General features: G+C 41.7%; 1 protein-coding gene across 3 annotated transcripts; it reads left to right on the plus strand.

Moving 5' to 3' along the window:
* Positions 1-959: 959 nt before the first annotated feature.
* On the plus strand, positions 960-6,431 carry LOC104860399. Of its 3 annotated transcripts, none has more exons than XM_010621553.3 (2): positions 960-2,522; positions 3,841-6,431. In XM_010621553.3, the coding sequence occupies exons 1-2, from the start codon at positions 1,661-1,663 to the stop codon at positions 3,927-3,929; spliced, it is 951 nt and encodes a 316-aa protein (XP_010619855.1). In that variant the 5' UTR covers positions 960-1,660; the 3' UTR covers positions 3,930-6,431. The 3 variants fall into 3 exon arrangements, with proteins under 3 accessions (XP_010619855.1, XP_019062660.1, XP_019062661.1); XM_019207115.2 differs by having other exon boundaries at positions 960-1,486; XM_019207116.2 differs by having other exon boundaries at positions 1,848-1,913.
* Positions 6,432-11,104: the final 4,673 nt, after the last annotated feature.

The raw sequence follows: 11,104 nt of genomic DNA on the forward strand, positions 1-11,104 counted from the left end.
GGGACCAATCAGAAAATGCTATTTTCACTGGATGTGGCGGAGCTCACCTGTAATCCCAGAACTGGGGAGGATGAGGCAGGAGAATCACTGTGAGTCTAAGGCTAGAACTACATAGGGAGACCCTGTCTCCAAAAAAATAAAGAGAGAGAGAGAGAGAGAGAGAGAAAAGAAAAATACTATCTTCAGCTCTTCTGGCACAAAATCAAGCAGGTTCTGGATAGGATGGTCCAGAAGGATAAAAAGACTATGGCGGTTAATCTTGTGGCCACTGTGTTCTCTCTCAGTCGCTCCCTCTGTACCCTGCAGGGCATACTTCTTTTCTTTCTCTTCATTGACCTGCACTCACACTGCAGAGCAAATTTCTTCTCCCACCTCTAATAAACATAAAACCATGCTACCTCACTTCCTGTACAATTCCTTGTTTAGTACAAGAAAAACCAAGAATTTCTAGAAAAGAAGCCTGTAGCACCCCAGGACCCACTACCAGTTTTGGTGAACCCAGCCAGGAGATGAGGCCCTTTGGGCTCTGTTTTATTTCTCTTTCTCTCAAGTCAACGGACTCAAGCTGAGAAGGAGCACACTGGTTATATATATTTTTTTTTCTTTCTTTCTCTCTCTCTCCTAGGAAAGCCCCAAGTCCCTTCTGTCCCACTCAGACTTTTATCTGTCAGAAAACTGAACTCTTTTAACTTTTTTTTTTCCTTTCTGATATTAGTTATCAGGGAGAGACAGGGAAGTAGAGGGTGGGAAAGTTAGTAGAAGCTGGTGTAAAGAAAGTTAAAATTTAAGGTGGAAAGGCTTGGGTTAAGGCTTTGGACTCTCCAAGGCGCGTGACCTAAATTTGTTCACCTCTTCTCCCTCTGGGCGCCTGGCCAGTTCCCTGGGGAAGAACAGGGAGGATTAATCAGGGAGAGACGGGAAAGTAGAGGGTGGGAAAAGTTAGTAGAAGCTGCTGTAAAGAAAGTTAAAATTTAGGTTGGAAAGGCTTGGGTTAAGGCTTTGGGCTCTCCAAGGCGCGTGACCTAAATTTGTTCACCTCTTCTCCCTCTGGGCGCCTGGCCAGTTCCCTGGGGAAGAACAGGGAGGATTTTGTTAGAAGACCAGATGTTCTTAACATCGAGATAAGGAATGTGATGCGTTCCGCCCCTCCGGGACCCCTGGCCAGGGCCCGGTTGGGACGTGACTGCAAGCACGTTCAGCCTGTTTCGCGCCAAAAGTACAGGTAGTTTTACTACCTTTGTCTGGAGAGCTATATAAACAGCCCGCCGAGCCCAGGCTGCTGCCGCAGTCTCACGCCCGGGACTGAGCCGTGTAGCCGGAGGGACTGCTGAAAAGACCCGGGCTGTGTTGAGAGCGATGGACTCGATCCCTCCACCGTTCCCGCGTTGTTGGCAGAGGGCCTAAGGGTGATTTCCCGGGTAGAGTCCCTCTTGCGGTCAGAGGGCTCCCCTTTTCTTTGTCTCCTCGATTCTTACTTTCGTTTTCTGTACGTGTATATCCTTCAAGAAATCTTCTCTGTTGTACTTCTTTAAGGCTGGTGGACGTTCTTTTAGCGGATCGAGCCAAGTTAATTAAGAGACCGTGCACAGCAAAGGGCAATAAATAAAATTTGTCCTAACAAATCGGCGTAGTGGGCAGGATCCGCTGAGACAACGCAGCCATGCCTTTCTTTCGTAAGAAAACTAAAATCGCTTGTGTTCCTTGTGATATTCCTGGGTGGGAAGACCCGCAGTTTGCCTCCTTAGCCAGACAATGGGCTATGGGAACAGGTTTGAGCGAAAATTGGAGTGGCAAACTGCAGCAGGCAAATCCCCTGCAAGTTGTTGAAGTGTTGGGAACTGTTCCGGTAGAAAAAGGAGCAGAACTGACAGCTATCTCCCGCCGAGGATGGATTTTGTTGTCTGCTTATCGATGTATGTGTCAGAAAGTAGAAACTTTAATACAGGAAAAACTTACTTTAGAAAAAGAAAATGCAGAATTACAAAGTAAATTGGCTATGTTACAGTGTCAAAATTTTATATTGCGGAACCAAGCTCGTGGATACCAGTCTGTAGCGGAGAAGGCTGCAGTCCGCTGCGCCCGATATAAATATAAGAAAAGGCGCGGACGAGTGAACTCCCGAAAAGTACGTGCTGTTATTGCTACGGCTGGAGTAAACTGGGATCCTGATACCTGGGATGGAGATATTTGGGATGATACTGATGATGATGAAGTCAATTGGGATGATTTAGAGGAGGAGGCACACAAATATGATCAAGAAAACTATCCCCCACGAGTACAATCTGGTCCGCTACAAGCTAAACCCCTTCCGCGGCGACAAGAAAAGGTCAGGGGAGATCAAAGAGAATATACTATGATTACTGAAGATTTTTCCCAGCAAGAAATTACTGATATTTTAACTAAATTCTCCCAAAAGCCCGGAGAGTCTTTGTTAAGTTGGATGACTAGAATAACTGACACTGGAGGTGGAGGAATTAGTGTGGATCATGTAGATGCTCATAGCACCTTGAATTCTGCTGATCGTAAGTACAACGCCGAAGCTGATCGATTAGCTACTATTGCTGAAGTGAATCTCCCTCCTCCCTTGGAAGGATTGGCAAAATGGGTTCATACCAAAACAGGACATGCAGGAACTCACGTTATGTACAGGTGGGAACAAGACCGAGGGCTATCCACACCTTTGTCTGAATTAAGACAAGTAGGAGAGCAATGTCCTACATGTCAATTAGATAGGAAGCGAGCACTTCCTCACATAATAACTGGAGAATTACATAGAGGACAGGCTCCTGCACAAATCTGGCAAATTGATTATATAGGTCCTCTTCCACAATCAAGGGGATGTCAATACATTTGTGCTTGTGTGGATACTTATTCGGGAGTGCTAGTCGCCTGTGCATACTGTAGAGCTGTTCAAAAGAACACTATTAAGACTTTAGAGATAATTGCATTATATTATGGAATGCCAATGCAAATTCAAAGTGATAATGGATCCCATTTTAAAGGAAAAGAAATACAAGATTATGCTGAACAAAACAATATTGAATGGATCTATCATATACCTTATTATTGTCCACAAGCTGCAGGCTTAATAGAAAGAATGAATGGTTTGCTAAAAGAAAAACTTAGAAAACTAGGTAATAATTCTTATAATAATTGGAAAGATAATTTATTTGAAGCCTTGCAGCAATTAAATAACAGGCCCATAGGACCGGGGCTTACTCCATTAATGAGAATGATGACTCCTAATTCACAGATAAGGAAAATTTACACCTTTCAAGAAATACAATGGTGGAAAATAGATGATAGAGCACTTATGCCTTTTAGAGCCACCATTGGATCTGCTGGTCATGATTTACATGCTTTAGAGGAAATATGGATAGATCCCCAAAATATATTAAAATGTCGGACAGGGATAGGAATAAAAATTCCACAAGGATATTATGGACAGATTGCTCCCCGTTCTAGTTTGGCTGAAAAGGGGATCCAAATTTTGGCTGGAATAATTGATTCTGATTACAGGGGAGAAATTAAGATAATTCTTTCTAATATAGGAAAAGAAACTTTACATTTTGTTCCTGGAACTCAAATCGCTCAATTGCTAATCATTCCTTGTGCAACTGCCAAAGAATGGACTTTGTTAGATAAACTTCCAGACTGGGAGGTTTTGGATCAACTAATTTGATCCCTGGAGCTAAAGTTTGGCTCAAGAGACATGATGGAGATAAACCACAGCCTGCAGAAGTCATTGCTCAAGGAGATAATAATGCAGTTATTATTATGCTTCCAGATCAAGAACATTGTTTAACTGTCCCCACTAACCAACTTTTTCTATGAAATTAGCTTTTCAGATTGCTTTGCTTCTCAGGATTGATGATTACTGTGCTTATCTGGACTCCAGGACTTCAACTTCAACGGAAGGGCACACCTAATACTATAGTTCAATGGCAATTCAGATGGAAAAATTCCAACAGAGATCGCCAACAAGATTCCTATGTTTGTCCTGCTAATAAGTCCTGCTACATGGTGAATTTTACTGCTGAATCCGGTGATACTATCACAATGGGAACTCACTCCAAATATAGACTTGTTTTATTTGGTTCTTCTCCTCTTACTATAACCATTAGTTCTCTTGTGAATATTACTTGCTGTTTTGTAAATATTTCTGCTAGCTCTATCCAACAAAAGAATTGGCAAAGTACTGCAGATGCAGAAAAATATTGCATTAGTAATCATAGTGAAGAGAAATATACAGAACATATGATGATTAATGTTACTCAGTTTATTGTGTGCACAAATGTTACTCCAATTACAAATAGAATTACATGGGCAGATTTGATATGGGTATCAGTTAGTCACCCTCTTACTAAAATTCCTCAAATAGTGCAGATTCCTCGAACTTGTACAAATACCTCCATCCTAGCTTCTAAAAGAATAATTCATTTTAATTTAACTTTTCCTCCTTTACCTGACTGCCACCGAACCAAACATGTGTGGTATGATACTTTATTAGGAGGATTAGGATCTGGGTTTGGAATAGCTAATTCAATAGATTTGGAAGTTTTGGCTCATAGATTAAAGAATACTGGAAGAGATATAGGAGAAGCCAGGACTATTAATGCTCGATGGTTACCCACTACCATCTTACCTCATGAGACTCCTTTAAATTATCAAAAATATATGTTACAGATATTTAATGACACCATTATAAAACAATATAAGTTAAACACTAACACATCTGCCTTATTCAATTGGACCATCTGTTCCCTGCAGAATTTATATGTTTTGATACAAAAAGAAAATGCTCAAAGAATATTTACTCAAGGGAATCCTCGAGTTTGGCGTTCATTATTTAGTTTACCTGAAACAGTTTGGGTGATGACCGATGTTTCTTTGGCAAATTGTACTAATTTATGGTGTGTAGGTATCATTATGTATTATACTCCCATACAAACTAAGATTTTGTGTGCTTTCCATACCCTGCCTATAATAATAGAAGATCACTTGTTACATCCTCAAATAGAAGGTACTCATATAGATAATGATAATGTTACTTATAAATTAGAAGAATGTGTTCCTATAGATAGAGGTCCCATATGTAATGGTTTAACCCGAATAGTAGAGCCATGTTTATTATCTCTTTCCACTAATGTCTGTCTTCTTACTGTGTATCCTATTGCTAATTATTCTATTTTATGTGGGGTGGAAACCCAACACATATGTTTAACAGGCACCAATGAATCAGAACTCTCCAACATGGGACTGCCCTCCCCTTTCTCAGGATGTCTGCAGCATCTTGAGTTGCTCCATTGGAACGGTGCTGTTTATTATTTGTTGCCCGATCTAATGGATGATGTTACTCTTCAGTGGATACCAAAATACCTTAGGCCACCTCAAATATATTTAGATCTTTCTTTATCTGAAATACTTCGTAATTCTGCTGAGTTAAAAGCCCACCTACAAAAGAATGAAAAGGCTTTAGAAGAACATAGAATAGCTACCACAACTGTTAAAAATAAATTACTAGATATACGAAATGCAGTTATACAGGATGCCAATCATAGGTGGTGGGATTTTCTGTTCACTAGTTCTACTGCTCAACAATATTTTTCTGTGATATTTACTCCTGTGTTAATGATTATTTTGGCTTTGATAATTCCTTATATCTGTAATGGTTGGATGTATCAAAAGATGAAAAATTATATCAGTCATTTGTATTTCAAAAACTTCATGTTAACTACGCCTATGCCTCAACCCAACCCTAGGACCGAATGTAAAGAAAGTTAAAATTTAGATTGGAAAGGCTTGGGTTAAGGCTTTGGGCTCTCCAAGCCGCGTGACCTAAATTTGTTCTAGGGCGCCTGGCCAGTTCCCTGGGTAAGAACAGGGAGGATTTTGTTAGAAGACCAGATGTTCTTAACATCGAGATAAGGAATGTGATGCGTTCCGCCCCTCCGGGACCCCTGGCCAGGGCCCGGTTGGGACGTGACTGCAAGCACGTTCAGCCTGTTTCGCGCCAAAAGTACAGGTAGTTTTACTACCTTTGTCTGGAGAGCTATATAAACAGCCCGCCGAGCCCAGGCTGCTGCCGCAGTCTCACGCCCGGGACTGAGCCGTGTAGCCGGAGGGACTGCTGAAAAGACCCGGGCTGTGTTGAGAGCGATGGACTCGATCCCTCCACCGTTCCCGCGTTGTTGGCAGAGGGCCTAAGGGTGATTTCCCGGGTAGAGTCCCTCTTGCGGTCAGAGGGCTCCCCTTTTCTTTGTCTCCTCGATTCTTACTTTCGTTTTCTGTACGTGTATATCCTTCAAGAAATCTTCTCTGTTGTACTTCTTTAAGGCTGGTGGACGTTCTTTTAGCGGATCGAGCCAAGTTAATTAAGAGACCGTGCACGGCAAAGGGCAATAAATAAAATTTGTCCTAACAGCTGGGAACACAGGAAGTTTTCTCATGTTTTTGGGCTAGTTCCCTAGTGTGTCCTACCATTTGGGAGAGGAGAGGGGAAGCACGTGGCCTCTGTGTTTTCCCAGCTGGTTTCATTCACTGAGTATGGGTACAAGTCAGTTGGGGCTGCCAGGGCATTTGCCCCTGGCCCAGATGTGGAACAGACTAGTCTTGACTCCTCTGGGCCCAAGAGGACTTTTGCAGACCATAGAGGTTCCATATGTATGACCTAGAATTTAGTATGCCTTTTGCCCACATGTTTTTGTTCTCAGGCTTTTCACTTAATAAAAAAACCAAAAACTATTAGTAACTGGTTTACCTATTGGTAATAGGTTTCCTGCTTGAGTAGCTGCCTACCCGTCTACCCTTTTTTGTGCTCAAAGTCTCATCTTCACTTTTCTCCTATGTGACCTTTTTTCTTTGGGTATCCTTATGAGTCACTTTCTTTTGTTTTGTTTTGTTTTGTTTTGGTACCAGGGATTGAACTCAGGTCCTTGCACTTGCAAGGCAGGCAGCAGAACCACTGAGCTAAATCCCTGACCCCATGAGTCACTTTCTTAAGGCCTTGTGTGTTAAGACCTTAAGGAGCCATCCCAGTCCACCTTTCTGCCATGTTTAGCAGCTATTTTGGTTCATTCTCTGGGTCACCCTCATGGTTCTCTCATGTTTGGCAGCCATTTTGTTTCATCATGCATGTCAGTCACATGTTTCAGTTATGTTTGTTTCCCATTTGCTTTTTCAGGTGACCTCATGGACACCAAGAAATCTCACTCTTACAAATAAGAGCTAAAGCCTCTCCTTTCAGGAAACATATGGTCCCCTTCCCCTCTTCTTTTCTAAATCAGGTTAGATCCTCTCCCTATTTTTTCTAACAGAAATTCAGTTAATTTAGGTGCCAGGGGCCAGCCAGTGAAGGTCAACTCCAACTAGCTGCAAGTATGCAATAGAGAGCTGGGTGTGATGGCACGTGCCTGTGATCCCAGCACTCAGGAGGCTGAGACAGGAGAATTGCCATGAGTTTGAGACCAGCCTGGATTACATAGTGATCAAAGCAGCCTCAACTACATAGCAAGACCCTGCCTCAAAGAAAAAGGCGAGCTGGAGTCAATAGATAACAAGCCCCATCCTTCTACTTAGAAGATTCTAAGCACCTCCCCACTTAAATGTTGAAAAAGAGCTTTCTATCTCTATTGCCTTAAACAAAGTATTACCAAAGTTTTTATTATTGGGAGAAGTGTGAGGGTTACTGTTTCTCAAGTGACTAGTCTTTATTTATTTTGGGGTTTTTTGTTTTGTTTTGTCTTTTGAGACAGGGTCTCACTATGTAGTTGAGGCTGACCTGGAATTCACTATGTAGCCCAGGCTGGTCTCGAACTCACAGCGATCCTCCTGCCTCAACCTCCCGAGTGCTGGGATTACAGCCATGCACCACCACGCCTGGCACCATCCTGGTCTTTAAAGAGTTCTTATGGGTCACAGGCTATTGAGGTTCTAAGGAAAGTCTCCAGTGCCACTTTACCAAAGATATCTGGTAGAGCAATTGAGTCTCCTGGAGAATGCTTTTAGTCTGCACTCTATTGTGGGGGATGTCCTCTGAAGGACCCCAAACATATCCCCCCCCTCTTTCTCTCTTTGTCCATAGACCCCACACAGGTAGCTAGTTGGAGCCCTAGGGTCTCCATCATTGTCTTTAACAATTTATCTTCTACTGAAATATTCTTTGTGTCCAGTATAAACTAAGAAATGTAGAGAGAAGTATATAGAATGGTCTAAACTACAATACTACTCTGCAGTTAGATCTTTTCTGCAAAAGGCAAGGAAAGTTGTGTGGAATCTCTTATGTTCAATCTTTTATGGCTCTTTTAAAAAGCCCAAGAAATATGGTACTTAAGGAAGCTTCTAAGAAAGAGGACATTGATCATTCACGATCCCATCCTCAGGTGCGGTGCCCATCTGTCTCTCAGAGGTTTATGGGTCTCCGCCACCTGTTCAAAAGAAAAATAACGCTGGGAGATTTCCTCAAACTTCTCTTTATAATCCTTAGACCAGTAAATCAGTACCATCCTCTTCAAATGACTTAGAGACTCCACCTGAGACTAGTTCCCCAAAGAGACCCAATATTCCCTAGCCCCTTCCCCACGATCCTCAGACAGCTTTTAGCCCTGTAGGACAACTTATTCTGCTCCTTGAAGAGGCTCCAGGAGTAGAGGGGATTTCTGGAGTCCAGGTTCCTTTTTCAGCAGCAGATACCCAACAATGCAGAGAATGGTTAGGAAGATCCTGGTAGGTTTGCAGATGGGTTTTAGACTCTGACCCTTGCTTTTTACCCATCATGGTAAGATGTCCAATTTGTCTTGGCCACTTGCTGTACCCCAGGCCCTTATGACCCAACTGCTGGGCACAGACTTCTGTGTTCAACAATTGGGATCCAGAGGAGGATGAAAGGAGAACGGCCAAGAAAAAAGACAGAGTAAGATACTGTGGAAATCCAGAAGATAGTAAGTACTTCAAAAATTATACTGCAACAAAATAGCAAATTTTGAAGAAGTGGACAGATTCCTAGACATATACAAACTACCAAAACTAACCCATGAAGACATAAATATGCTTAACAATCCAATAACAAGCAATGATATTGACATAGTAATCTACCAACTGAAAAAAGCCTAGGACCTATTGGATTCACTGCTGAATTCTACAAAATCTTTAAAGGTGTTATATCACCGATACTCCTCAAAGTCTTCAAACAAATTGAAAGGGATGGAATACTTCCAAACTCATTTATAGAGCCAATATCTCATGATCCCAAAACGGGATAAAGACCCAACTAAAAAAGAAAACTATAGGCCAATCTCCTTAATGAACATAGATGCAAAAATCCTCAACAAGATATTAGTAAAGAGAAACAGCACATTACCAAAAAGATCAGACATCATGGTGAAGTAGGTTTCATCCCCGAGATGCAAGGATGGTTCAACATATGTAAGTCAATAAGTGTAATACAGGCTGGACGTGGTGGTGCACACCTGTAATCCCAGCACTCAGGAGGCTGAGGCAGGAAGATAGCTATGAGTTCAAGACCAGCCTGGGCTACATAGCGAGTTCCAGGTCAGCCTCAACTACATAGTGAGACCCTGTCTCAAAAAAACAAACAAAAAAAAGCCCACAAGTAATACAGGGCTGGGATTTAGCTCAGTGGCACCAACACACCTGCCTCCCAAGTGCAAGGTCCTAAGTTTGATCCCTAGTATTGGGGGGGGTGATACATCAGAAGCAATGCCAGAAACTATATAATCACATCAATAGATGTAGAAAAGGCATTTTTATGTGTATTTTTTGTTTTTTTTTGAGACAGGGTCTGGCTATTCCATCCAGGCTGGCTTTGAACTCACTATGTATGTAGCCCAGGGTAGCCTCAAACTAGCAACAATCCTCCTACCCCATTCTTCCAAGTGCTGAGATTACAGGTGTGTGCCACCATGCCCGGCCAGAAAAGGCTTTTGAAAAAATCCAACACTCCTTCATGACAACCCTGGAGAAAACAAGTACTGAAAGACCCTAACTGAACATGATGAAACCTGTGTAAGACAAGCCAAAGGCCAGCATCGTACTAAATAGGTAAAAACTAGGGCTGAGGATTTAGCTTAGTGGTTCCACCAACTTCCTTGCAAGTGCAAAGACTGGAATTCAATCCCTGGTACCATAAATAAATAAATAAATAAATAAATAGGGAAAAACTAAAAACACCCCCCTTAAAATCAGGACAAAACAAAGATGTCCACTATCACCTCTTCTATTTAGCACAGTACTTGAAACATTAGCCAGAGCAATTAGGCAAGAGAAAGAAATAAAATGGATACATATAGGAAAGGTAGAACTCACATTACCATTATTTGCAGGTGACATGATACTTTACACAGAAGACCCAAAGGACTCCATCAAAAAACTCTTAGAAGGGCCAGGGATTTAGCTTAGTGGCACCACATCTGCCTTGCAGGTGCAAGGTCCTGAGCTTGATTCCCAGTACTGGAAAAATAAAAGAACACTTAGAATAGGGCCGGGGATTTAGCTCAGTGGTGCTGCCACTCATCTTGCAAGCACAAGGTCCTGAGTTTGAGCCCCAGCACCAAAAAAAAAAAAAATTAATAACCAATATTAGCAATGTAGCAGGATACAATATCAACACACAAAGATCATTAGCATTAGTGTATACTAACAGTGTATGAGATGAGAAAGAAAGCATGAAAATAATGCTATTCACAGTAGATTTAAGAAAAATGAAATACCTAGGAAGTAACCAAAAAAGTGAAAGACTTATACAAGAAAACTACAGTATTCTGAAAAAGGAGATTGAAGAGGACATCAGGAAATGGAAAGATGCTCCTGTGGCTGGATAGGTAAAATTAATATTATCAAAATGGCCATCCTCCCAAAACTGTTACACAGATTCAATATAGTCCCAATCAAAACACCAAAGCATAACTTACAAGTCTAGAAAAAAGCAACTCTAAAATGCATATGGAACCAGAAGAAATCCAGAATTTTGGGTAACAAGAACAAAGGAGGAGTCAGAGCAATACCTGATTTCAAACTATACTACAAAGCAACAGTGATCAAAACAGCATGGCACTGGACCAAATACATATGTGGATCAATGGAACAG

This window comes from Fukomys damarensis, unplaced genomic scaffold (genome assembly GCF_012274545.1).
Source record: "Fukomys damarensis isolate Sample0158 unplaced genomic scaffold, DMR_v1.0_HiC HiC_scaffold_23, whole genome shotgun sequence".
NCBI classification, from domain to species: domain Eukaryota; kingdom Metazoa; phylum Chordata; class Mammalia; order Rodentia; family Bathyergidae; genus Fukomys; species Fukomys damarensis.

What these genes read in the sequence shown, in the direction of transcription:
- LOC104860399 (XM_019207115.2), top strand. Translation starts at nt 3,871, where the DNA reads ATGATTACTGTGCTTATCTGGACTCCAGGACTTCAACTTCAACGGAAG.